Source organism: Fusarium oxysporum, chromosome X (genome assembly GCF_013085055.1).
Source record: "Fusarium oxysporum Fo47 chromosome X, complete sequence".
NCBI lineage: Eukaryota > Fungi > Ascomycota > Sordariomycetes > Hypocreales > Nectriaceae > Fusarium > Fusarium oxysporum.
The window spans coordinates 86186-113773 of record NC_072849.1 but is presented as its reverse complement, the minus strand read 5'-3'; the positions used below and the strand labels follow the sequence as shown (position 1 = coordinate 113773).

At 47.5% G+C, this 27588-nt stretch overlaps 8 protein-coding genes across 8 annotated transcripts; 4 read left to right on the top strand and 4 right to left on the bottom strand.

The window, feature by feature from the left end:
* Positions 1-282: 282 nt before the first annotated feature.
* On the top strand, positions 283-3226 carry FOBCDRAFT_253260 (uncharacterized protein; the record flags this gene model as incomplete). The annotated part of the gene is made up of 7 exons (XM_059611035.1): positions 283-373; positions 421-475; positions 536-1680; positions 1716-1838; positions 1921-1940; positions 2002-2126; positions 2173-3226. The coding sequence occupies 7 exons, from the start codon at positions 283-285 to the stop codon at positions 3224-3226; spliced, it is 2613 nt and encodes an 870-aa protein (XP_059465931.1).
* A 116-nt stretch (positions 3227-3342) lies between these two features.
* Positions 3343-4038, bottom strand: FOBCDRAFT_190343 (Nitroreductase-like protein; the record flags this gene model as incomplete). The annotated part of the gene is made up of 2 exons (XM_031190825.3): positions 3343-3695; positions 3754-4038. 2 exons carry the CDS (start codon positions 4036-4038, stop codon positions 3375-3377), a joined length of 606 nt encoding a protein of 201 aa, XP_031032056.2. The 3' UTR covers positions 3343-3374.
* A 288-nt stretch (positions 4039-4326) lies between these two features.
* Positions 4327-9328, top strand: FOBCDRAFT_253258 (uncharacterized protein). The gene is made up of 14 exons (XM_059611034.1): positions 4327-4454; positions 4516-4721; positions 4768-4918; positions 4973-5137; positions 5194-5346; positions 5401-5604; positions 5949-6119; positions 6264-6357; positions 6399-6575; positions 6632-6659; positions 6734-6882; positions 6935-7673; positions 7726-8319; positions 8376-9328. The coding sequence occupies exons 1-14, from the start codon at positions 4412-4414 to the stop codon at positions 9306-9308; spliced, it is 3807 nt and encodes a 1268-aa protein (XP_059467891.1). The 5' UTR covers positions 4327-4411; the 3' UTR covers positions 9309-9328.
* A 162-nt stretch (positions 9329-9490) lies between these two features.
* Positions 9491-11347, bottom strand: FOBCDRAFT_253257 (cytochrome P450; the record flags this gene model as incomplete). Its single annotated transcript, XM_031190821.3, has 4 exons — positions 9491-9713; positions 9781-10557; positions 10614-10985; positions 11042-11347. The coding sequence occupies 4 exons, from the start codon at positions 11345-11347 to the stop codon at positions 9609-9611; spliced, it is 1560 nt and encodes a 519-aa protein (XP_031032052.3). The 3' UTR covers positions 9491-9608.
* Positions 11348-11924: 577 nt separating this feature from the next.
* Positions 11925-12809, top strand: FOBCDRAFT_264487 (uncharacterized protein). Its single transcript, XM_054707039.2, has 2 exons — positions 11925-12480; positions 12557-12809. Exons 1-2 carry the CDS (start codon positions 12016-12018, stop codon positions 12698-12700), a joined length of 609 nt encoding a protein of 202 aa, XP_054563014.1. The 5' UTR covers positions 11925-12015; the 3' UTR covers positions 12701-12809.
* Positions 12810-14162: 1353 nt separating this feature from the next.
* Positions 14163-16301, top strand: FOBCDRAFT_146854 (heterokaryon incompatibility protein-domain-containing protein; the record flags this gene model as incomplete). Its single annotated transcript, XM_054707038.2, has 1 exon — positions 14163-16301. The coding sequence occupies one exon, from the start codon at positions 14163-14165 to the stop codon at positions 16299-16301; it is 2139 nt and encodes a 712-aa protein (XP_054563013.2).
* A 2514-nt stretch (positions 16302-18815) lies between these two features.
* Positions 18816-20237, bottom strand: FOBCDRAFT_264486 (uncharacterized protein; the record flags this gene model as incomplete). Its single annotated transcript, XM_031190818.3, has 5 exons — positions 18816-19006; positions 19061-19623; positions 19676-19780; positions 19833-20024; positions 20076-20237. The coding sequence occupies 5 exons, from the start codon at positions 20235-20237 to the stop codon at positions 18865-18867; spliced, it is 1164 nt and encodes a 387-aa protein (XP_031032049.2). The 3' UTR covers positions 18816-18864.
* Positions 20238-24358: 4121 nt separating this feature from the next.
* Positions 24359-25850, bottom strand: FOBCDRAFT_206920 (major facilitator superfamily domain-containing protein; the record flags this gene model as incomplete). The annotated part of the gene is made up of 4 exons (XM_031190816.2): positions 24359-24601; positions 24645-24717; positions 24771-25547; positions 25597-25850. The coding sequence occupies 4 exons, from the start codon at positions 25848-25850 to the stop codon at positions 24359-24361; spliced, it is 1347 nt and encodes a 448-aa protein (XP_031032047.2).
* Positions 25851-27588: the final 1738 nt, after the last annotated feature.

Sequence of the window (27588 nt, the reverse complement as noted above, 5' to 3'; positions counted from 1 at the left end):
CATACAACTGTTTGAACAACCTCACACGCTGCTTGAACATGATTGGATTAGCGTGGAGACAGCCGGGACTTTCGGAAAGCAGACGGAAATTCCAGACCATGGGGCCGCCAGCAACATCATGAGTGCGGGGAAGCCAGATCCGGTTTAGTCCGAGTCAAGCTAGCATGAGCTCCAGCGTCCAGCATCCGCTGGCTTCTGTAGCTGTCGGTATCTCAGTCAATGCGCTTCACCATAATTATATGCAAAACTGGAACTGTTGATAACGTCGCTTTGACCAGCCCCATGACGCGCCCCAAAGGCAGACCGAGGAAATGCGCGTATTGCGAACGTGTATTCACCAAGGAGGAACACTTGAAGCGGCACGAGAGAAGCCGTAAGTTACTTCACGACATCATCAATGTTCATTACTAACAACCAAAGATACTGGTGAGAAGCCTTTCAAGTGCTGTAAATGCGGTAGGAGCTATGCTAGAAGGTAAGTCGCATACAACTACATATATACCATGTGCATATATGGATACTGGCTAATATTCAGGTGCAGTGACGTTCTATTTCGGCACTCTCAAACGCACTTCTCGACAAACAACAATGGCCAAAGCGAATATCGACCTGAACGCCCGTCCTCAGATATTATTCAGCTTGGCCATGATAACGAATTATGCTGCGATGATGGAAACGTTTCGATCTCACTTCCAGAGCGACAAATAAGTGTATCTCTAGACCCAGCCGTTCCCGGGGCCCAAGACCGCAACTCCACGGCGTCGCCTCAGCATGCGCCGTCCGCCCCAAGCTCCGCGATGCAATCGCCACCTACCGAAACTCATGTAGAGGATATGCTAAGGCCAAAAAAACGGCAAAGGTTTTCACCACAGTCTCAGCATATTGTTGATGATAGCCAAGGAATTTCAATGGCTCAGTCCACTTGCACAATCTCCGACATGCTTCTATCGCAGTTTGATATCGACCAAGTCTCGACCTTTACTGGGATAGAATTCGACCAACAAGGTATCCTTGGAAGTTTCGACAACTTTAGCATGTTTTCGTTCGGGACGGGACAGACGCCAGGTTTCGGTGACATGCAGTTTAACTACGATGCAATAGATGGCCCCGACTTGGACAGTTCTGGCTTCCCATATTCGATACCAACCATAGATACTACCTCATGTAGCCAGAAGTCAAGAAGTGGTGGGCTCATGACCATATCAGCCAGTCAGATGCAGAAAGTACAACGAATCTGGTCGAGACAGCGACCCAAGGTGCTTACACCAATCAACAGTCGTTTATGGGATGCGGTGATTAAGCACAATGCTGATAACATTTTCACGACACCACAGCAGAGTGTCAATCTCGAAGACTACCAATCATTGGGACGCAATATGGATCAAGCATGTAGAAATCGTCTGATTCGGTACTGCAACGATCTTGACGGATCATGTGGCTCGTCAGCAACAACTACTGATAAGACTGCCATGTTTTCTGTGGATCTACTCGACTCAAGCTTGGACTTCTACTTTCAGTTCTTCCATCCGGTCTTGCCATTCATACACAAGAGCACTTTTAAGGCTAGAGACGCACCGAGCTCGCTGTTGCTCGCAATGTGTTTAGTTGGCGTGTCCTACTTGGATCGAGCACACACCAAGGGTTTTCTCACTAGATACCTCGGGGCATGTTATCGGCCGAGTAAATTATGAGAGCAATTGCTAATGCTATTGCAGAAGTTGTTGCCCGCCTGTCTCCACGATTTGACGTCTCAGACACTGCTCAAGAGTGCACCATCCGACATCCTCACTACTCTTGCCACTGCACTCATTATAGCCTACTTAGCCTTGGGCTTTCGCGTACATAATTACCCTTGTCGGATCTCTAGAGCAGTCACTGAGTATTCACAGGATGAGATTGATATACACCAATCATACACAGTCTGTACTCAGATGCTTCGTGTAGGTCTACCATGACCGATATCACTTACAGTCAATATGCCTAACTGATCGTTCTTGATAGACGGCTGATGGACAAGGCCTCTTCATGGCTGGATATGATGACGATCCGATTCTCAAAGTGAGACAAGGAGCACAAAGCCCAGACAACCTCTGGAAGGCATGGGCACGAGTTGAATCTGTCAAACGGTAAGTCGACCTGCCAGGTTAGACCAACTTTTTTGACTCTGTACAGCCTCATATGCTGCCTTCTCTACTTGGACATGGCCTATGCCCGGCTGATGAGCACGTCCGGGGTTATTGCAATAGACAAGGTCGAACTATACCTGCCGTGTGACGATGCTCTCTTTGAAGATGCAACAACAGCCACGGCGTTCTTGCGCTCGGTGCAGCAAGGTGTACGTATCACAATGCCTCGAATGAATTCCCGGAGTTTTCACGTCTTGTCACCGTCGAAGCTCAACCAGAATTCTACTCAGATCCTCCTCCGCTCTCTCTACCTCAGACTGATAGCAGCCAAAGCCAGACTTTCAGAAAAGCATGGGCGGAATGAACATTCCCAGTCTATCAGCCTTGCTGAGAGCTTTTCAACGGATGAGGATTACAAGACCATCATTGCTGACGTTGTATTGCTGCCCAAGGCGCATGCCAGCTTCTTGGGTGAACGACATCAGAACAATGCGTTAGGCTGGCATTATCTGTGCATTCTATTGACAACGGACGTTGACCTTTTGGAAACTGCGTGCGGTCGTGATGGGTTGGAAGCTGCTGAGGACTCCCTAGTTCATGTTTTCAGATGGTCGCAGTCAAGTAGTGCTCGCAGGGCGCTGCTCCATGCGGCTCAAGTATTCAGCATCTTGGATTCGTGCCTCGTCCGCGAATCATATCTCACTCGACCGGATTTGGTACTATTTGTCTCAGCGCTTGTGATAAGTCAATACTTCCTTGTTACTAGCTACACAGGTAATGGCTCTGGTGGACCTGTTTTTGAGCTGCTCCGTGACGTAGATTGGACTACAGTCGGAGACGAAGGGTTTGGGCGAGCTACTGGGTATTTATCGCTGGGAAGGCTTGGACGTGAAACAGTCACTTCGAACCCCGCCATTGGATTTATAAACAAAGGTGGCTCTGTTTCGTTTGCTGGAGAAGTGCAAGGGCTTGGCGGCGTGGCTGCTAAGAAGATTGCCAGGAAGTTTGCTCATCTTATGGATGGCTTTGGCAAATGGGATGGATGTAGCTATTCTCAACTCTTGAGGGTAATGTGTGGGTTCACGCATGAATCTGAGTGAGAAAGAAGAAGCGAATATTAACTTGGTAATCGCGTTCGGTTTTCCTCATTAGCCATGCTGCACTCAAGAAGTTCTTGCATACATCGCGTCAGCACTGCTCCCGGTGCCATGCTATAAAGATCCGATTTCAGCCAACACCGTGTTTCTACTAAACCCCATGAACAAATAACCGGTCCTCTATTGGGAGGAACGTTTTATCATGCAGAGTTCCACCGGTCGGCTTGCCAAAAACTAATTGACCTTTCAGTGACCATTGTGGTGAGATATCCCATTCTCCGATGAGTGTTTGATCTATGATGGGATTGATGTGCTGCAGGTTACACCCGAGCCCCTCAAGAGACAGGGCAGTCCACAAGTTAAGAGTCTGCATGGCATTGTTGTGCTCGGAGAATTGCAAAAGATGTGTTGCGAATCGAGGGAACTTGGCTTGATACTCTCGAACAACGTCCAAGTCTTCAAACAGTAGTATCTGTCATCACTTCCATCAGAACACGGTTAGAATATGTCAACATGGGCCAATGGCTTACCGTTCCGTAGCCCGCCCGGCGCTGTAGTAATTTCTTCTCATATTCAGCGAAGATGCCTGATTTCATAGTTGCTTTAAAGCACTCTGTTGCCATATCCCAGAACTTAACATGCTCCTCTTTGAGAAGAACCACCAGACGAGTAGATTGGCAATTGAAGGAACTGGGCGTGTGCTTGACCACTTCCTGGGCTATTTCGATGATACGGGCATCGCTGATTGGGGACTTGGCCTCGATCGAGTAACAAGTTCGACGGCTTTTGATCTCGGCTAGATATTTGTCGGCCATTTTGTAAAGCAGTAGGTTGTGGGAGACGATTGGTGGTATCTGTAAAGGAGAGATAGGCAGGAAGCAATATCAGGGAGGTTTTCAACAGCAAGCAATATGGGCATTTGCCTATTGTATACAAATAGGTTGGCAAACTGTCCTGGAAGTTCGGGGCCCCACAAGTGGGGAGGCCCCATGTCCCCCACGTTGCGAGGTCGAGGCCCCATCATATACAAACAAGTCATGTCTATTGTTCTTTCGTATTTATCTGCAGGCAGTGACTTGGATTAGGCACCTTCCTCCATCTATCTTGTCCCCATCATAGATCTACATCATCCGTCTTATTTCGAGCTCCCGCTCTCGTTAAACCTTCTTAAACCTCAACCCTCTGAAGATGTCGAAAACTGTCTTAGTCCTCGGTGCCACTGGAACTCAAGGTGAGCATAAGCAGCACCTTTGCTTATAACTATGAGCAGGACTGACTGACTGACTGTCAAGGTGGATCAATTGCCAACCTATTGGTTCAATATCCGGACCAATATCTGGTACGATGTCTTACTCGAAATCCCAGCTCGGAAAAGGCCAAAGCCCTGGCTGCAAAGGGAGCGCAGCTGGTGAAGGCTGATTTGACTATCCCTTCCACCCTGCCAGAGGCATTCAAGGGGGTCTGGGGTGTCTTTGCTGTCACTGACTTTTACGATACGGTTAGTCTCACCTAGCCTCGCACCATGTTCTATACTTACTCTATAGGCTGTTCTTGATGATCCTATGAGCGAGGAGAAACAAGGTCAGCATATCGTCGAAGCATCAGTGGCAGCTGGTGTTGAATGTTTCCTTTGGAGCACTTTGCCAAGTTCTCGAGAGATATCCGGGGGCAAGTTTGTCACAAGGCTGTATGAAGGTATTTCATGTCAATACATCCTTGAAGGGCCTTGAGCTAACGTGGTTGCTACAGGAAAACAGTCTGTTGATGCAGTCATTCGCGATGCAGGCCTCAAGGGTGCCTTCATTCGTACTGGTAACTTTTATGAGAACATGATCTCGCGAAAGTATGCTGCATATGACAAGGAGAATGATGTTATTACCATGACGCGACCCATTATCGGACCCGATGCTGAGCGTGAGTTCCCTCTTATCCTTTTTACCAGATATCTATGCTAACCAACGGCAATGCAGTTACTTCACTTTACGTCGAGAAAGACCTTGGAGCAGTTGCCAAAGCGCTGTTCGATCAGTGGGATGAGAAGAAGGCTACTCTTGATGGTAAATACTTTCTCGCAAGTGGAGCTCGGGAGACAATGGGCGATATCAACGCAATTCTTGAGAAAGGTCTGTCTCCAATTATTGAGAATCACCAATACGTGACTAATCTGATTTATACAGTGTCTGGTAAAAAGGTCATTTACAAGGTTAAGCCAACCTGTGGTATTCCGGATCGCGATATCATGCTGCAACTTTACAACAATGTGGGGATGTACCCTGGGGTTGACATTCCGACTCCAGAGGTGGCAATGTTGGGTGTGAAGCTTCACAGTGCTGAGGATTTCATCCGGGAGAGGTTGCTCCCGCACCTTGAACTTGACGCTTGTTACTAGAGTAGCGTAGATCCGATGATAGTCCTCGTAGCGATTATCTCATCACAATTCAGGTAACCTCCGTACCTCTTATTTTAATCCAACTTGCTTGCCTGAGAAGACTATGCTTTGCTAGGAAATTCTAAAGACGGATTGCTTAGATTGTGAGAAACCATAATAGGAGATCCTACCCTGAATCGCCTCTTGTCTCGAAGGGATCCGCTTTGCTGTCCTCCACCCTTGAGTTGTATGGTAACCAATTAAAATATGGAGCGAGGGCATTATGGGGCGACAAGGATGTCACAGAGTCTAGACTTTCAAGGCCAACTTGAGTTAGCTGCTGACTGAAATCACTAGCCGAACTCTATGACACTGACCACATCCGTGACAAGCCAATCAGCTCGAGTCGCGGCCCCATTTCACGGAAATTCCAGCCAAATTCCGTCCAAAGAGTGGCAAGCCATCCAATCCGAGAGCTCCGCATGATCAGCCAGCAGCAATTGGACGCTATGGTCCCCAGACACTACCGTCAGCGACCAAGCCTCAGTTTCGCGGGGAACCCTGACAATCATCTCGGCATCGGTGACTAGATCATATCCGAACTGGGGGAGCGTCTGGGGAAGGGGGGGCAGTCCCCGCAGTAGCCCAGGACCCGTGCATCAACCTGTCCAGCACTTGCTTCACCAAGCTTCGTACTACAGAGTCCTGAATTGATTGAGCTCATGGCATCTGGCAGACTTCCATCTGCATTCAAAGCTCAGTCAGCGTAATGTCTCCATCTGATATACAGGATTGGGATCCAGCTAGCGAGGCTGTAGACCAGACCGCCTCCGCAACTGACGATGCCCGTGAGACCACGCCAACAGACGACCAAGATGGGACCAAGAAAAGGAACGTCGCCAAAGACACGGCAGCGGCCAATGCTGAATCCACGGAACGGCCTGCGAAGAAGATGAAGAGAGGGAAATACATATCTAGAGCTTGGTAAGGAAGATCCACGACTTGCATAAACATTGAAACGGTGTCCCTGACCGTCACAGTACTTCCTGCCAGCAGCGCAAGATCAAGGTTGGTGTTCATGTCCTGCCGTCCTCCTTCAATGCCGATATAGAAGGCGATTCTGACGAGTCTTATCCTACCAGTGCGAAGGAGGAGATCCATGTCGACAATGCCTCGCGAAACAACTACCTTGCCAGCCCTCTGCTCCAAGGGGCGCACAGCAGGCCCGTCAAGACTTGAGGCCAGGTCCCGCTGGAGGTCAAGACCAAGCTTATTACCCCTCAAACGATAGGTAAATATGTTTTGCGCTTGCCTTGATGATATGAGCTTATGAACCATGGCAGCATCAACCGCGAAGTCTTAGTTCGCCTAGAAGCTGTAGAACGCCATCTACGTCTGATGAGACCACCCACTCCCGATCTGTCCAGACCAACGCATGATTATGCATCAGTCGAGGACCAACTCAAGCCTTCAGCAGCCAAACTACAAAGTGCCCTAGAGACAGAGGGACAAACGTTTGCAGGAGAGATGACTATAACTCCGACACTTGAAGACGAGAACGAACCCATAGATTATCAAAGCTCCGCATCGTCGGCCATGCGAATAGACAACACTTCCCCAGCATCGTCTCTCCTCCCACCAGCAACAGCAACATCGCCAAACGATACGACAGGCAGAAAAGGCGGATGGTTCGAACGGATATTGACACGGCATGGCGTCATGACCGATGAGAAACAATGCAGGTATCACCTACAAGTCTTCATGGACGAGGTGCACCCGATGTATCCGGTCGTTCACCCCCCGGCAGTTTGGGACATCTTCAACGAAATGTGGCAGCACCCAGCGATCAGCTCCTCCGTCGAGTCAGCACAAAGTGAGCAACTCCGGGTTTCCGTTGCTTTGGTGTGCTTTTGCCTAGCTCTTGGACGATGTAGCATGTCAGCAAGAATGAGCGACCGCAGCGGTGTTGAATCTTCTGGCTGGAGTCTGTATAGCGTGGGCATGAGTCTGCTTGGTGATCTGCTTGAAACCAGTAACACGGCTATAAAGTCACTGCTTATGTTGCAAGTGTTGATAGTTAGGGTGAGTCAAGACACCGGTACTTGCTTCCTATATAATTTCTGACCCTGCATAGATAATTTACATGTTCCGACTAGACGCAAACCAGAAAGCAGCCAGAGTACACGCGTTGAGTGTGTCGGTTGCGCAAACAATAGGCTTGCATCGCCAAAGTACCATCGAGAGCATGCCAGCTTATTACAACCAGTTGTACTCACGTGCTTGGTGGTCTTTGTATCTGCTGGATCGACGACTAGCTCTAGAGTCCGGGAAGCCATATCTCATTCAAGACAGCAACGTTGATACGGCCTTACCATTGGATCTTAGTGATGAGTGGATGACACGATTTGCGTCGAGAAAGGAGACCATAGCAGACCTTCAGCACGAGATAGTTGTCGAGACTGCGAGGGACTCATCCCCTTCATGTATTCCTTATGTTATTGCCATGGTGCGTTATTGCCGTATAGCTGGCAAGACTTGGGAAGTTTTATACGGTGTCAAGTCGTCCACTGCTTCCATGCCAGCCATGATCCAATATGTTGATACTGCTGTCGGAAAACTACTCAACACAATTCCGACATGCTTGAAATATGACCTTGATGCTCCTTACGAGGCGCAGTTTAGCACGAGACCTCGATGGCAAGTAAAACAAACATTTCTCTTTAACAATGTGAGTCCTGATTGATAGCGAATCCGTTGATAGCTCTGGGGACTGACAATACCTAGTGCTGCACATATCTACGTCTTTTAATCAGAAGACCACTATTGCCAAGTTCCAGCGCTATCTACCATACAGAGGAAGATGACCTTGAGTCCTCAATCGAGTGTGCTAGCCTCGCTGCCCGGATTCTTACCACTCACCAAAGCATACAAGACGATGGACTCAAGTATAGCTTCGCACTCAGCCACTACGTCACTAGCTGTGCACTCGTCATGGTCGGTTTGGTGTCGAGGGAACCGGGCTCCAAGAGAAGATATGGGGGTCTGATACTCGCCGCCACCCAGTGTTTGAATGAGTACTGCCAGAGGATTTGGGTCTCTGGAAAGATGATGCGTTGCGTTTCTAGACTTAGTCGGCTCGTTGGGCGCGTACTTGCCTCGGACTCACAAGGAGGGCTGGACCGCCAGAGCCCCTCGAATATGAGGCGAAGCTCGATACCAGATCGTTTGACACAGCACCTGACGCCCCCACAAACTGAAGATCAAGACCCCGTACAATGCAGAACTGGGACGTCCAGCATGTACAAAAATCAGCTCAATGACCTGAGAAACAATACTGGTCAGAGAGTGCAAAGTGATCAAGAAGTAGGCTGTTATTCATTCAATACTGACTCTCTGGGCACAATGCCTGAGAGGTCAATGACAGGCTTCAATAAGCTGCCTACATCCTGGATGGCCGATTCGAGCCTTGATCGTCGAAATAGCTGGATCATGTCAGACTTCAATTTTGAGACTCTTGGAGAGCGCTTTGGCCCCAACGATGCCGAGCTGGCGACATTTGTGGAGAATGATAGTCTTGATTTTACTCGAGGTATGGGAATGGCTCAGAATACTGAGCGAGGGCCCACCGAGGCACGACTAGGCACTCTGGGTATTAATGGCGTGTTTGATCTCGATATGGACATGTTTCCTACTATGATGAACCTGTATGGAAGTTAGCATAATTTTGTTTACAGCTGATAGTGACGCACTGCAAGCAAGAGCCGTGCGGATAACATCATGATAAGCAATGCGGTTCTTTCTTTGCTTTATAACGATACCGTCAACGAATATCAATCCCATATCTAGTATCTATGGGATGTTCATAGGCTTAAGCAGTCACGACAAGTTTCATTAATCAATAAGCGTACTTATGGTTTACCTAATTCTTAACATACATCTGGTAATACCAGACCTTCCCTGTATTCCCTCTTCACTCACCCAGTTTATCTGGAGGTTTCAGGCCCTGAAATTAAAGATTTAAAGAATCGTCTTTCTTTCTTTCAGTCTCACATTAAAGCCCATTTGCCGTACAAACCACGCATTGTGGAGCTTCCATGGAGTGTCTGGATTAACCAGCTCAAGCTGAAAAGGAAAAAGAAGATTAGCTTTCATGGCCTAAAATACAACAGCAGACACTCGGAAATCCTACCTCAAAGATCCGTAGAATAGTTGGGACAAGTTTGTAGAGCTCTAATAAGGATATGTTCTTGCCGACACACGTCCTAGCCCCAGCGCCAAAAGATAAGAGACAACTATTCATCTTCTTTCGCTGTTCCGGTGTTGCTTCGATCCAGCGTTCAGGGCGAAACTCTGCGGCATCGGCACCATAAACCTCGGTGTCTTGATGGATAACCCATGGGGAACAACCAGCGATACTTCCACCAGGAATAAAGTGTCCACCAAGTGTAACTCCACCTGAAGGCACTATTCTCTCGAGAGTCAGCCCAACTGCAGGGTGACAGCGAAGGGCCTCGTTGATTACAGCGCTCAGGTAGGGTAGATCCCTTACTTCCTCCCATTGCACAAGCCCGTCATCTCTCGAGAACCGGCCGGCCTTGCTCTCGGCTGCGAGCTCTTTGAGAAGACTTTCCATCTTTGGAGGGTCCTTCAGCAGGTAGTAGAAGACAGCTCGCAGTGTAATCCCGGTTGTGTCAGATCCCGCAAACATATTAGCTACTGTCAGGGCCAGGACAAGTTGCTCAGTGATAAAGTCGGGGTCTTTGTTATGCGCCTCTTTGAAACGATTCAGGAAGTCCCTCCTCAGAGCTTTTGGCATATCCGATGCTTCCTCATGCTGGCGTTCGACAAGATGCTTTCTCGCAAATTCGGCAACTGGCGCACTCGAGTTAAGGAACCCATATTTGACTAGCCAAATTTTGATGGGGTTCTTTATGAACAGGTTATCTAGGAACGGGATCTGGCCAATCTGTACAGGTTTTGTTGTCAGCGGCTGAAGCGTGAGAAGTTTGAGAAAGTCGTTACCCATGACACGTAATTTAAGAAACCCTCTAGATCCCGGATAATGTTGTCAATATCGATACCTTTCTCGACAAACCCCAGTCGCTTGGAAAACGTCAATTCTCCAATCACATCAAAAGCGTAGAACTGGAGCCACGCGCCAAAGTCACAAATGCCTGCATTGCCGGTCTGGTCGGAAAAACGAAGCTTGAGCTGTCTGATGAACTCGGCTGATGTTGAATCGACAAAGGGTTCGAATGTGACAAGGGTGCTCATTGCATAGGCATTAGACACTGATCTTCGAAGTCTGGCGTGATATCTGTCGTTGTCTGTGTTGAACATGGTTTCGAGTCTCTTTCCTTTAGCCAGAGCTTGCTGCACCGGGTAGAACTTCGACTAGAAATAGTGATCAATCAGCTAGCGATTCTTCGGTTGACGGATCTCCAAGTCACCTTCGACCATCCTGCACTCGGACTGTAAATGACCTTCAAGGCGTCTGTATCTGCAATAGATACTGCTCGAGGGCCCAATCTGACAGCAGGCCCGTACTTCTTGTGTAGCTCGATATGTACTTCTTGTGCTCGACGACCACGAACGACGAGAAGCCTCCATAGATCTGTAAAGCCAGCAAGCCAAGGGCCAGGTACATGATTCAGACCATGTCCGTATTTATTGTATATAAGACGGGTCAAGATAACCCCGATAAGCCATAGCACAGCTGCGCTGAAAGATTGAGGTACTATGCGTTCTAAGATCATTGTAAGACGTGAGTTTGGAACTAAGATTACTGTTAACGACTACGACTAACAGGGCATTGCAAGGCTTCAATGATATTTCAAGATGATGGACAAGACATCCGTCGACGGTATTTCGGAATTATCCCGGAACACTATCCGGTCCCGTTTATGGCTGGCGGTGGGGCTTCGGAAGACGACGACGCTGCTCGCTTATAATGTCAATTGCTGTATAGCAGGAAAAAATGGTTAGAGACATATCTAGAGGTTAAAGTTCATATAGCTGATAAAAAATAAGTTGGTAGATATAGCAGTTATAACTGCGCTTCCAAACCACTTGGTGTTAAGAGATGATGCTAATGGTTAACTCTGCCGTGCATGAAATGACCTTGCTATGAGTTGACTCTTCTACCAAGGCGTTGTGCAATTGACTTTAACGGAACTTAGACCGGAACATATCTATCACGGTATTGCTCGCCTCCTCAGCCCCCATGTCCCACGTAATGAAAATCCAGAAATTCCGATTACCTTAAATCTCTCCCTCCGGTATTTATCATCCTACTTGCAACTGTACGAACTCAGGTCAAGTAAGTTGTTACTACATCCTCCGATTGCAAAAGGCTACTGCCTGATATCGGTAGGCATAATATTATATACATTTCTGTTTATTACCTGCTTAGCCCTCCTATATCATGAGTCCCTCCAACCAAGAAAGCTCTAAGGAGGGAATCACAGGAATTGATTATCCTGTCAAACGATACATAACAGGCCATGACCTGAACACTGGAGAAAGCATTTACACAGATGCACCTGAGTTATGCACTGCGGAAGTGCCTGGCTTTGGAATAGCATCACGCTCTTATGCTACTCTGAAGCTACCTACAGAATTGGCGGATAATCAAGACCTGAAGGCACACCTTTCACACGACTCTCTTACTAGCTACACCCGGAGTACGGAATTTCTCGTTCCCTCATCAGGATTAAACACTCAAACAGGACAGGTTGAGCTGGGAGGGGCAAATGTGATAAATCTTGACATCGACCCCGGTGCGGTGGGTCATATGCATCGAACAGTGTCTTTGGATATCTCGACTTGTGTGATGGGAGAGGTATATCATGAGCTTGATAGTGGCCAAAAGGTCCTCTTAAAAGCTGGGGTAAGCTTTTTATGATTCTTTTCTTATAGTTCGACGGTCTTCCTTGTAAAACACCGCTAACAGTCGTGTCTTGTAGGATCACATCGTTCAGCGGGCAACTATGCACAGATGGATTAACGCCTCCAAGAAGCATCGTGCTCGGGTAATTGCAGTTCTTCTTCCATGCGCCCCATTCAAAGTCAATGGTCAATACGTGACAGAGGAGCATAGATTTGGTTAATTGATAATACTTGGCATAACTGCCACTGCCCTGTGGAATTATTACAACTAAATCTCAGCAATGTAAGAATATCCATTAGCTGAGTTAAGTGTATTAGTATTCTTCATTTACGAAATGTAATTGGGATTTTAGATATGGCTTTGCAATGCGTGTGATAGCCTGCCCGTAGAATGAGGACGTGTCTGGACTGGTTTTACACCTGCTCGAACGAAACGCGTGCAGAATAGGGTACGGAAACAGACCTATGAGGTCCGAATATCAAGGTTACGTCAATCAAATTTAGTCACTTCGGTGACACTATAGTCCTTCTCCTATTCTGATCGGACCGAAACTAACACCCGGCAACGTTTGGGCCGAGCTTTTGGGCTACGGTATATTATCTCAGATAACATGCTAACCCTAAAGTCAGTCCTTGCCTAAAAACTATAGTAGGGGCATTATGATTCAAACGCTTCATCATGACCGCGCCAGGAAGAAAACATTTTATTTATGATCAGCTTAATATGCTGCACACACACCATGAGCTATTTAGTAATTTATAGAAAACTTGCTGGGAAGCTGCAGTTCGCTTCTCAAGCCCAGACGCATATGAAAAATTCAAGGTACATACCCAGGACACGTTGCAATTCACGCGGACTGACATACTCAAGGTGTTGTTTGCTGATACGCGCCGTCATCTCATGACCCTTCCTAGACTTCTGCACCTGACGTGGTGGGAGCATCCTGATGACCGAAGTTGGTATAATGAATGAAAAGGAACACCACTGATAAACGAACAAAGGTTAGTTCTGTGTGCGTTATTTGTTTGGAACCACTCAGTCTCCAAAATCACCAACAAAGTTATCGTTGTTCGGGAAAGGCCTCACATCTCCCAGTGGCCGAAGCAATACTGTAATACGTGACTACGTATTGTGCCTTATGGTGTCTCACAGAGCGCCTAGTTCATTACTCTGCATATACACTCTGATATGGCTCGTTTGGCTGTGAGCCTAGGCGTGCTGCAAGTATGTGACTTTAACCCTTTACAAGTTTGCGGTGCCAAAAGTCAAGTCTGCCGCGGCGGAGGCTGTGCTGCTGCGCCACCACCTGACAGATGTGCGGAGTACCAAGAATCCTTGGACAACACATATCTCTAGTCAGGTAACTCCGGACTTTTGGCATGCAATTTTACTGAAGGCCTATGCACGCGTCCCTATCTGGTGCCACTTTGGACTTTTTGGTGTGCGCTCTTTACATTCCGGGAGTATTTTACACTTGCGTGGGTGCCATGTTTTAGCTTCAGTAAGCATCTTAAACTCTTCGTTTTTCAAGGCTCACTCAGTTGCAGCCTGCAGACTCACGGACGTGTAAAGAATCCAATCCAACAGGTCACACGTGCGAGTTTGCCTCAAGAACTAGAAGTCTATGCTGTACATTCTCTTCACCTATGACTGATTCTCAAAAGACCTCAAAGCTTGCGACTATGGCGCCTGACGGAAAGCCTCTGATTCGGCAATCGCAATACCGACCGCTTGACGACGGTAAGGATGAGATTCGCCTTGTCACAATCAAACCACTGCAATCCGGCTCGCTTGTCCAATGTCACCTCTCGACGGCTTCATTGAAAGACTTCCGTCCTGAATACCTGTCTTTCATTCACGCATCGGGACTCGTTGAGCACTCAGTACGACGAGTGCTCCCAAAATGGATACGATCTTGCAAGCAGAGACCCCAAGCTCCACCGGGGAAAGACGCTTTCCCTGTGGTTCCTGAGCCATCTCAAGTTGCTCACCGTTACCGCTGGGGCGACTTTGCCGCTCTGTCGTACGTTTGGGGGGAAGAGAAACGGGAGATCATATTATTGAATGGAACTCCGTTTCCAGTTACAAAGAATCTCGAGATTGCCTTGCGAGCACTGGCAATCAACAAAGAATTCCAGGGTGATTATAAAATCTGGATCGACGCCATTTGCATCAACCAAAACGATGAAGTCGAGCGCGGAAGTCAGGTTCGGAAAATGAGAGAGATCTATGGCGGAGCTTGGGCGGTTGTCTCATGGCTTGGAAACAACAATGGACGGGCAGATGTTAAGGATGCCTTCCACCTTCTTCGAACACTGGCGTCTCTATCTGAAGATGAACAGGAGCTAACCAAACTGCTTATTCAGCGACCAGGCCTCGTGCGAGAGGAAGGCTTCTTCGCTCTTCACGAGCTCATGAAACGGTCGTATTGGTCGAGGCTCTGGGTTATCCAGGAGGTTGTAATGGGTGCATCCTTTACCATTTTACGGTGTGATGATGAGATTCTAAACTGGGAATGTTTCTGCAACGGTATTTCCGTCTTGTATCGTGGACATAACTGGACCCTCAAGGATCTTCTGTTGGAGAGAGAGTATAAGCGAAGGAATCTTAGATTTTCGGGATGGCACATCACGAGCCTTCATCTTGTTCACCAGGCGCTTCGTGAACTTATCTCGTATGAAGGTGAAGGTATCGGCACCCGTCTTGGTTTCCGGCGTCTCCTACAGGTCGCCAGCTCTGGCCAGTGCCGGGATGTCAGAGACAAAGTTTTCGGACTGCTCGGACTGATGGACCCCGAAATCGCAAGAGAGGTTGGACATGATTATAGCCTCAGCCCTCCAATACTGTTTGCAGCCGTGACCAAGGCCTTTATTAAGCATACTAACAGTCTCGAGCCTCTACGGTTGGCGAATCCATGGGGGAGAAACGGTTCACCTGCATGGGCAGCAGACTGGGCCTGGAAAGGAAGAATGCCATCATGGCGACCTGGTTCAACTTTTACTGGCTCAATTAGCAAAACAGGGGCCTCGACCCTTCCACCAAAACCGGAGACAGTGTATAATGCCGACAACGGCACTCCTGCTGTCTACAGGTTTCTTGAAGACTGGAGATATCTTCAGTGCGACGGTTTCGTGCTGGATGCGGTCGGTGGACTGGGTGCGCCCGAACGCTACTCGTTTGAATGGGATTCGGATAGCATCATCCCATATCCTTCATGGAGAAGCGCGTATGGGAACAGAGAAGAGACATCAAATGCCCTGATGCGAGCACTGCTAGGGTTACGACATACAGATCACGGCGGAACTCAGTTGCATAACTTGGCTCTCTCGTGCCTCCCTTCTACCTTTATGACAGCCTTCCCTCAGTTCGTTGAGCGAAAATGGTCATGGCTTGCAAACCAGCAAGGCTACTACTACAAGTGGGAAGGTTGGCGGGAGGCACATGATGACTTTATGCTAGGCGAACATCCACTGGGTAGCTTCTTTACGGATTCCATCCCAGCTGATGCGCATGAGTCTACTTATGTTGATGTGTATTGCAATGTTAGGGAAATGGTCATGGAGCGGCGGTTTATGCTCACAAAACGGGGTTACTTGGGCTGGGCCCCTGATAACTCACTTGATGAGCGTGAGGAAAACCATACCCAAATCGGTGATCTTGTTGCTATTTTGTTTGGTTGTAGTACCCCTCTCATTTTACGCCCGCGAGGGGAAGGATTTGTAGTTGTCGGTGAGGCTTATGTGGAAGGGTTTATGAACGGAGAGTCACTTTGCCTGATAGAAAGTGGAGAGTGTGAAGTGCAATCTTTCTTACTATGTTAATATACACTGTACGGCTCTCTAAAAGTACTGGACATTTAATTCTGCTCTAAGCTGTCTATATCAGTATGTTGCTATTGTTGGGGTTGATGAGGCTGGCTTCCAAGGAATGATTATTATTCATACCATCGCCCTAATGTGGCCAGTGTTCCTTTTTGGGGCAGAATGCGAAGCTGATGAGCACTGCAGTTGGGCCATTGAGCAACTTAAGGCCTTGGGGAGGGCGAGACCGGTGCTGAAATCTCAGAATCAGAGCCTAGAGACTTTCCCAGCATTTCGTATTAGTCACGGAGCCACAAGGAATGCAAAAAGGGCGGCTCTTTTACTTGAGGCCCTTACTCGAAAACAAGCGGAGAGAAATTGCCGAGTTGATGATAAGGGCCTGGCCATGGATATGTTTAATTGCTATTTTGCAATGGTATAATTCTTAAGTTAATTCTTTCAGGAAGGTTTGCATAGCAATAAACCGTTGGACTTTTATAGTTTATATACAGTTTAGTAGAGCATTGCGCACTATCTACCCCCTAATAAGCCTCTTAATCTATGATGCTTTGGCGGCTTTTGCAACTTGGGAGATAGTTGTCTTTGTTATAATATCACCGAAACTATAAAACACTCTAGGCTAAATGTAAAATACAGCCGACACTCTGTCTTTCCATAACTGCGAAGTAAAGGCTACTGCCTCGTTGCAAAATAATTTATATAAGCTATCGTCTATGAATGTTGAAGGAAAGCCAGTAAGATTCTGAGCTTGAGCTGGTGCAATTGATTTACTTGTATCAGGGCCCCCAGGCTAGTTACCGAGAGAATATCCACAAGCCATCTGATTGAAGTCCCCTAACCAAATTGTTTGCTCAGCAAGTTGTCCCGAGGATACAGTTAAGTCCTGGTTGTCTAATATTGGTGTTAAAAATAGTTACTTTAAGAAGTAAAGGGTTACTTTCTTTTTATATAATATAATATTGCAAGCTATAATTACCATATCTAATAAATACAGAGCGCTCGGCATTGCAACTAGTTAAGCCAATATATAAACACTAACACAAGATTAGATTAGAGTGTTCAAACCCCTATCTCCTCTCTTAGTAGTCATATCTGTAGCAGAGATATCCGCCCTGGATGTCCATGACATTCCTGACAGTAATGTTCGGACGAATGCCGTAGGTAGTCTAGAGTCAACTCTTCATATCCTCCCTGCGTGGGAGGGCCGCCCAGTTGATATAGGCGTCCACACGTCATTCTCCACGCAGATATAATATATCAATAGGGTTTATATCCACTTATGAGTTTCAGGTGGACCGATGGCCGCCGCGACCTGCATACTACTCTTGAGTAGTAGAGAAGGAATTGCCAGAACAACAGGATGCAACTTGGACGGCCAAGAACATATCTCAGAAACACCACAGTAAAAGTCAATGTAGTCGCTCATCTTCCACGCATCAACAGGGACTATATCCACTCATGAGTTTCAGGCAGCCCAATGACCGTCACTGCACAGGTTGTCCACCGGAAAAGGGCAATGGGAGCCGACGAGGCACAACCGATAAGCCTGTCCAAGGTGTCACCTTCGGAGCTAGAAGTACATCACGAGCTGCTATCTACGCATTGTCCTCCCATCTCCATGGCCGAACATCAACGTTTTGAATCGAGATGACAACGGAGTTGAGGATTTCATTCATGACTCCAATTAAGATGACGGGGCAAGTCACACAACTTCCGGGAAATTGCTACGTTGTGGGCACGGTACCCGACCTGGAGCCGGCCACTGAGAAAGAGAGAAGTTGCAGCCATACTTCGGACTTTTTCGGAGAAGCCAGAGAAAGGGGCGCTGTTAGACATGTGCTTCAAGCCGCGGAGGTCAACCACGATTAAGTTCGGTGAGAGTTTTGAATGGCCCCGTGTGGAGGGTACGCACGTTGGATACCAGATTAAGGAGCAAGGGCGGCATTGGGCTCGGGATGAGGTAGTCGAGTCCTTGGACAAGGATGGTGCTTGGAGTACCCCCCTTCAAGGCCGCGGAGGAAAGCAGAAGCATATATTCTGAATGACTGTCAGCTCGTATGAAACATCGGGGATCTGGCTAGGTAAAGGCAGTTAGAATAGCCTATGAGGTAAGACTTTCGGCTTCTGACTATAGACATAGTGCCTAATAATACTTATTAGAAAGACATAGAGATGACAGCCCTAGAATATATATATATATATATAACTGGCAGATAGACATAGTTATTCGACGAGGCTGGAGACAAACTCTGGCGCACGTTCAGGGTGACCGGGTAGACGGCGAGCTATTCTTATACCATATGATATAGTATAATACATACTCATCTGCAATATATGCTTGTTGTACATATTACCCTATTTATCCCTATCCACCTTACGAAATACACTTTCCACCCTCCTAAATATACCTTAATTCTATGAAAAACCCACTATTGCCCGCTTTCAATACAATCTGGTTAATATTCAGACCTGACCCTAAGTCTTACTTCAAAGGCCAACACCTCATCTCCTAACCTGGCTGCAAGAACGTTGTTGCCTGCCTTGTGTTAAACGTCTGCAAACCCTAGCTCCCCAGGCCCACAGAATTAGGCATCTCAACTGCTGGGTCCTCCAGTCTTTGCCCGGGCAACTCAGCTGGCGGCACAAGGTCTTCCTTTGGTGGTAGAGGCGGAGGTCGAGGTGTGAGTTCATCGGAGTTAGGGACGCTAGATTTGTTTGCAATTATCCCACAGGGCTGGATTAGGGCAGAGAGGTCATACTAGTTTGTGTTTAAGCTGCTCCTGTCTTGCGACATCATCCTTGTAACATCTTGCGGGAAATTGTGGGAAGGAGTAATCGGTGGGCTAGTGCCGTGACTCTGACCGGAGCTGCTAGCTATTGGACTCATAGGCTTGTACACCCAGTAACCCGGGGCCGTACTATTCGGCGAGCCGACCCCAGCTTCAACCACGGGTAGTGTTCCGTTCAGGTTGCTAGGCATGGCGTTGTTGCTGAAGGCTTTGTGATATGCCTCGTTGAAGCCACCACGTCTGCCACAGAGGTAGATAACGCAAATTATAAGAAGAAGGACAGCCACGCTACCGATTACAATGCCAGCAATTGCGCCGCCGCTGAGGCTGTTCCCGTTAGCGGGGTGGTAAGATGAACTGTCGGTTTGCCCTGAGGTGGTCGATTCGGGTATTGTAGATTTTGTCGGTTCGGGTATTGCAGATGTAGTCGAGGTGTTGGGACCTTCTTCCTTTGGGAAAGGTTCGCCGGGCCTTAGTTGGTAATCAACATTATCTGCCTTTTTAAGCCAGTCTTTCAAGGTCTCATTCTTCAACTAAACTTATTGTCAACAGGTCGGCCGTATGACAATCTTTAGTCAGGCTCACGGGATTGACAACGCCCATCATATGGTACTTGACACAGGATCCAGGAGCACCGCAGTAATAAAAGATGGGTTCAGTATTATTGACTCTTACCCGGAATCGGGGAGCCTGGCAGCATTAGTACTGCTATTTTAGGATATTAGACAGCTTAGCCACTTACATCGTTGGTTATAGCCTTGACGGGCTGGAGGCCACTTGAGAAGCCTGTCCTATCTACATCAACGTACTCGTATGGGATGCATGGGTTATCAAAGTCTCCTCGAATTACCCAGTGCGCGTCGGGATAGAAACGATATTCGAGTATATCTCCGACATCCGCTTTAATATCATTAGGAGTAAACTTATGTCCAGCCTATACCATAGGTTAGTGCAGGCTAAGAGCTTGATAGAAGAATTAACTAACTGCACCAACGTTAATCGTATGTGTCGTAATCGTCGTTGTAGTAGCAGTATTTGTCGTCGATGAGGGGGCCTCGGTCATGTCTGGTTCCACGGCCTCAGGGGCCTTCTGGGCCCAAGATCCCACGAGGATGGAAGATAGTCCCAGAAACTGCTTTGGCAACATGGTCACAGGCTCTCGTCGTTCTGATATAACACAGTTTTCATACAAAAAGAAGCGATACTTCTTTAAGAATTCAAAGAGGAGAAAGAGTCGAGGTGAGGGAAAATATGCGAGATCTGAGTTACGGGTTAATGATAGAAACATGCCGCGGGAAGTAGGGGATGTGAAGAGAGGGAAGCGTCCAAGACAACTGTCACCAGCCAGATCTGACGCTTGGCGGCTGAGAAGAAACATGCTACGGCTGGTTATGTGGTACTTGTGTACATACTGGGAACTAAGACCTGTGTGGGCAGCGCGGTGCTGAAGATGCTTGCGGCGAGACGGGCATCACCGTCAAGTGAAAGCTGGCAACATGCAGCAAACTTCTGCTGGCCACAAAAAAGTTTAAACGTGATCTTACCAGCTGGCTTCCCTCACCGGGAAGCATCGAAGCTTTGGCAGGGTGGACATTTATTCAGGAAAGCCATCAGAGATGTCAGGCTACAGAGTCGATGTAACGATGAGTGACGTATAGAAACGAAGCCTTATGACTCTGGTCTAATGTGGCTACGAAATGTCTCTAACAAAGAGGCTTGGAGGCGTGTTCTGGATCCAAGAAATAAAGAGCCACTATCTCTCCTGGCTTCGAAAAGAGTCGTAATGGCCATTCTGGCCAATAACATAAGCCAAAAGGATGACAACCTCAGCCTCAGGCAATGCTTCTTGAATCTTCATGAGCCCTTGATTTCCTTGCCTAACATTCGCTGGTTCATACCCGTGTGTCGAAGCGAATATTACTGAAATCCACAGATTGAGATGATGGTGTATTGCGTTGAGATGCAGAGATAATTTAGGGGCAACTCGCCCACAGCTGTTCTAGATGGAATTGTGCCTTGTAATTGAATTTATTGCTATCTAAGCAATCTTGATCGAATTTAATGGGGATATGCGGTTGCTTATTAAACAGGTCAATAGGAAGACCTATGATCCTTTAAAGTAGAAAAAAAGGATGCGACATGTGCCTACTGTATCCGTAGGTTGGCATGCCACATTGGCAAGCTGATAGGGCAAGCCGGGAGTTTATTCCCCATCGGAACTTCCCAAGTAGCCACCGCACTCCATGAACCTGCAATATAGTAACCAACACGTCATTATGCACCACGCTATGTTGCGAACTCGTTTTGTCTCTGTGTTGATTTAGTGTTAGGGTTTGCTTATCTAGCTTGCTTACTGGCACTGTAACTGACCACCATGGCAGAATCGACGTTTGTGAGGGGGGCAGATGTGCTGTCGATATGGTTGTCGCTTCCTTTAGAGGTTATTCTGCGGGTAGCATGTTTGCCATGGTGGGGAGAGATCGAGATTAGCGGGGCCACATCTCGCTGTAGCAGAGACTGGCAGTGTTGTGTCGGCTTGCAGGATGTCTGCTTTACCACCTCAGTATCCTAGTGTAGTTAGACCCTGCACCGCAGATGTTGTCGATCCAAGCCATGGCGTTATAGTTTCGATAATCACATGCAGCCTCCCACTAAACCTAGAATAACATTACATGCTGCCGTCTTGATTGTAATGGTTGCTGCACAGACCGAATTTGCGTCGATGGTGTGTAACCTAAAGAAATTAAATGCAGACTTGATTTTGCTCATTGAAATACTAACAGAGCTGGCTGCAACTATCTGGCAAAAGCCCATCGCTACACCTACGACACTACATACTGTACGAGGCTTATTAGCTTGCAGCCTCAGCGGTTAGTCATTCTTAGCATTTATTGGTTACACGTGGCCGTTTGAATGCTTTCTCACGGAGGGCAATTAGCGTCTGCTTCCTGATGACTCCAATCGAACAACCCCAGAGTGGCGCAAATGCGAGTGCGTCAAGTACACAGTTTATATCGATAGTAAGCTAATGACCAGAAGCTTTGTGTTTCTGATCCCCAGGCAAGGGATCGATTGGCCACTTGAAGTCCTTCACAGTACGTAACATTCGAAGTCACCCTTCACCCTGCCACCCTAAGCATGTACCGTATAAAGCAAGCCGTTCAAGCTAGCAGCGAAGATTTACTCAACGAAAGGGGCTCGGACAATGACGGAGACAATGGCATAGTTAAGGTTACAGTATGATTTTAACTATTGGATGGCGATTAGCGAGGCGAAGTACTACACATGCCCGGGTAGGTTTAGAGCTACGTATAGACCCAGGCATGTGAAATGTGTTAAAACGATGCAGTCTAGAAAAAGAGGCTTTTTGAGCCTCAAGCCACCCTTGCAATAGTGTAGATCCGGCTGGCGTCCGGTCACTGGACCAAGGCTTTCATAGCTGCTCAGCTCCTGGGACAGAGCTGACTCCAAGGCCAATCAGCCCAATCAATGTGAGCCTAGCCCTATACCGGCGATGTAACCCAGGCTGTGAGGGCTGTCTGCCTGCTGATTGTGCTCGTGCTCGTACAAGCGGCTTTCGGAATCAGTGTTCAAGATAATAGTGAGAAAACACGGCAAAGGACGACGGGCAAGAATTGGGACGTGGCCTGGTCATTAAATCCAAGCGCCGCCTTTCCACGTCTATCTCAGTTCTCAGCTTCAATGCTCGATTGACCTTGATTCGTTTCCATCAAATATGCACTCTAATATTCTCATTATTGCCACCTTGGCCATGCTTGCCGCCGCGGCATCCGCTATAACCCACAAATTCGAGGTTGGCAAGAGGGGGAATTGGGATTCGCTCTTAGTAACATCACAGCAGACGAGAGAGACATCATCGAGTTCTATTTTAATACAATGTATAGTGTTGTTGCCGGCGATTAAATTTCTACATGGAATTTTATGGTATTAGTAAGATATAAGTAATATAACAATTATTATTTTAGTTTTATATTATATAGTACTTTTTAAGGGTTTCCTATTTACTAAGAAATAAATTATTTAGTCTAATAGTAATAACGGTATTCTTAACAACTTATCATACTTATATAACTATCTTAAGAAAGTATTTTGCGTTCTCGGAGGGGAAATTCTTATCTGTTGGTGTGAAGAGGGTGAGTTATTGATCTAAAAACGCGGAATGTAGTTTCATATGGCAGCGTGATGTTCATAGTCAATGCGTCGAACAACTCGCTATCATATTTCACCAACAAGCAAGAAAAAATCCCCTTGGTCTCTAATGAAAGCCTGAGATAGGCAGGCGTGACAGAATGTTGTTTGCATTCCTATGGGCTCTTGTGTCAAGCAAGGAAACTTTCCACGAACCCGTTGGGTGCGGCCTGGAGGCACTTCTCGAGGACATGGCCGTGACTTTGAACCGCCAGCTGTAGACATCATCTCATTTTCGCCCGCTTACTCCTCCTCTTTATAGTCCGAGACTCGTGTCCCGGTGTTGACGCGGGCTGCAAGGCGTTTACTGAAGCTGGTGCAGCTGTTGGTCGGACCTTTGTGCACATGGTCCTCAAGATGTGAGAAATGACGATTGAGAACTATTCCTTCCAATAGTACGTGTCTCTTTACTTCAGGCATATCCTCGAGGGTCCTCTAATTTAAGCATTACGACAAGAGGCCCAAGGGAGAGCGCCGATAGAGGCGCAGACAAATTTTCCACAAAGTTAAGCGAGAAGAGATGAAGAGAGCTTGCTTTTCAGGCGAGATCTGAATATCGGCGACAGGCTCGGCGGCGGAGGGGAAGGGGAAGAGGCCATGATGGAGGATGAGAAAAATAACGACTTGGAGTTTGTATGTATTGGAGGATGATGAGGAAGGAGAGAGAATCGCCAAGTCTTGGTTGGGTAGCTTCAGTTGAACGTTTGTTGAACGGAGCAGGTAACGTCACAAAAAGATATGGATTATGTTTGGCACCTTGGACATCGAGCATGCGTAACAAGTGAAGATGGTTTGAAGAAATTAGTGAGACCCTTGAGCAGCATAAAATCAGTTTGCCAGTGCCAGTGCCAGACGCTTTTAATAATATTCTGACCAGTGAATAATAGAACTTCAATGGATGATACAGGTGGGTTGGTCCATGAATGTGGTGGGATAGGTTGCAATATGGGTCACGATAAATTCTACTTAATTGGAAACACTCGCAAATCAAAACTCTTCTATCCCAACACAAACTTGATCAAGATATCATTACATGTCGGCCAAGTCTATACTCCGAACCTACTCCTGGTGCAACGTCGGATTGTCATTCTCCTTGGGCATGGGCACGAACAACCAGGAAATGGCTGTAGCGACCAAAAGCGCACAAAGAACAGGCTGCAAAACCTTGACGCCGGCGCTGGATGCCACGAGACCAGTTATGATTGGGAACACACAACCTCCGAGTTGTGCGCAGACAAACACAAACGCCAGGGCCGTGGACTTGATGCTATCATCGAAGAGTTTGGAAGCGACCGAGACGCCCTGATCTTGTCAGCTTGACCTACCGTACAATGGAGTGACTCACTGTAGCAAAGTATGGACCCGTGAAGAAACCTAAAAAGCTGATAGCGATGGAAGCAGCAATGATATTTGGAACCCTGAAATCGTTAACAATGTCCAGCCACGCATGACTCGAGGTCGGGTGACGTACAGCCAGAACAGCAACTGAAGGCCGATGCTGATAATTGTAAAACTGAAAATCATCTTGCGAACCCCAAAGCGATGTATGGGCTCAGCCAGCAGCATTCGTCCAAGTAGTGATCCTCCATTAAAGCCAGCAGATACAAAACCCATCTGGTTGATATCGCCGTCGCGAACAACGATGAGATACTCAACAACCCATCCACCGGCTGTGAGGACGGCGCCAAGGTAAAAAAAGAAGAACAAGCTAATAAGTAAGAAACCCTTGTTCTTAAATGTGTCTTTTATTAAAGAGAATGCGTCTTCGTTCCTTGAAGCCGGTAACTCATCAGCCTCGAGAGTCCGCTCAGTAAGTGGCCGCTTTCTCTTGAGTGTCAGAGTATCCCAGAATGCATAAAAGACAAATGCGACGTTAAGAACACCAATTGCAAGAGGAAACGTATAGAATAGAAACCATTTCGGTGTGCCTGCGGCTACGGCAGTAGCGACAAAGGGCCCCACGAGACAACCCGCCATGTACATGGAGTGAATAAAGGCCAGCCATCGATGTGATGCCTTTGTACCAGCAACATACGTGTTTCCGTGCGTATCTTGGTACGCTTGGCCGAGACTACTAATAAAAAAGGTCACGGTAAAGAGGGCAAATGGCGGCTTCCAAGGTCGCAGAACGTGTGCAATAACTTGCAGAATAGCTCCGAGGGCGAGCATGGAGCCAAGGTCAAAGACTTGGCAAAGATGAGTGTTAGAAAATGCGGCAATAAACCATCCCATAAAGTTTGCGCCGTAACTAGGAGGACGGTTAGGTTGGGAACTGAACACGTTGAGCTTTAACTCACACTGATGAGACAATGGCCGTGGTGACGCGATAATCTCGGATGATGTGAGGAATCAGGGCTCCGATACTTCCATCGTTGATTCCGGCGACAAAGAAGGAGAAGCCTGCACTCAGGAGCTTGAGTAGTTCTGCGGTATCGGGCTTGTTGGATGAAGGCGGTGGCTCAGTGTCGTCGAGTGAATTGCTTGGGGCATTTTTTTGGTCGCGAAGCTCGATCGCCTCGGTGCTTGTCTCGGTCTGCGTAATGGTTGCCATTGTCGCGATTGTCGCTACACTACGAGGGTTGAAAAGAAAGGTTCAAGTTGAGTCGCCAGGTAGAGGTCCAATCCATTTGTTTCATTTGGGGGAAAATCGGTTGCCAATCAAGTCCGGGGCCCCGACAATACAGATTATGGCCGTACCACCAAATCCACTTCACATGACGTAAAATTCGTATAGGCAATGCCAAGTCGAGGAGGGGCTAGGTAGTAAATTTATGCTACTATTATAAAACTTTCCAATTATTACCTCACTTTGGTACTGCTGTATGTATTTTAAGCTCTGGAGCGCTTAATGCGTAGTACTTCTGTGGAGCTCTCCGGCCATATCGGGCCGGCATGGCTAAATAGCGGCAGTTTTACAGAGGTCGCTTTTAAAATTGCTTGCCTGCATAACGTACTTGATAAGCGAGTGCCACAGACAAGCGAATGCAACACCAAGCGCGTCCCCACGCGTTTTCAACTTCAATTACGATTTTTCCTACAACCAAAAATGCGGAACAAAAGTGACGAATCAAAACTAATTTTAGCTCTTCAGGCTCTTAAAAATGACCCTGAACTAAGTATACGAGCTGCCGCAGCGACTTACACAGTAGACTTTAGCACCCTCGCTCGTCGGCGACGCGGCCAATCTTCTCGGCGCGATATCATACCCAATTCCAGGAAACTAACGGAGTTAGAGGAGTCGACAATCATTCAATACGTTCTCGATCTAGATTCGCGATCATTTCCTCCTCGCCTGCGCGATGTGGAAGATATGGCCAATAAACTGCTCGCAGACCGCGACGCGCCTCCTGTCGGCAAGCGCTGGGCTTCCAACTTTGTCAAACGACAACCCGAGCTAAAGACGCGTCGTTTTCGGAGATACGACTATAAAAGAGCAAAATGCGAAGACCCAGAGGTTATTCGTGGCTGGTTTAGGCTTGTGCGAAACATAATTACCAAATATGGCATTGTAGAGTCGGATATCTACAACTTTGACGAGACTGGCTTTATGATGGGAATTATCTCGACAGGCATGGTTGTCACAAGCGCAGAAAGACGTTCTAACGCAAAATTGGCTCAACCTGGAAACCGCGAATGGACTACAGTAATTCAGGGCATTAATTCCCAAGGATGGTGGCTGCCACCATTCATCATCGTTGCGGGTCAATATCACCTCTCGACATGGTACCAGGATAGCCCTATACCGCAAGACTGGGTTATCGCCACGGCTGAAAATGGTTGGACGACGAACGAGATGGGTCTAGAATGGGTTCGGCATTTTAATAAGCACACTAAGCCACGTACGACTGGTGAATATCGCCTCCTCATTCTGGATGGTCACGAAAGTCACCTTTCAGTCGACTTCGAGCTCTACTGCAAAGACAACAAGATTATCACGCTCTGCATGCCTTCTCATTCATCTCACATCCTTCAGCCCCTCGATGTCGGGTGTTTTGGCCCGCTCAAGCAAGCATACGGGCGACAAATCGAGAGGAAAATGAGGGCGGGTACAACGCACATCTCCAAGGAAGATTTCTTTCCGGTATTTTTAGTCGCATTCCAAGAGTCCATGACAGGAAAAAACATCCGAGGGGGTTTTCAAGGAGCAGGCCTTGTGCCTTTAGACCCTGAAAGTGTAATTTCTAAACTAGACGTGAAGCTACGCACGCCAACACCAGTCGAGGGGGTCGAAGAGCTACCTACACCTTGGGTCTCTCAAACGCCACACAATCCGACAGAGGCAAGTTCAC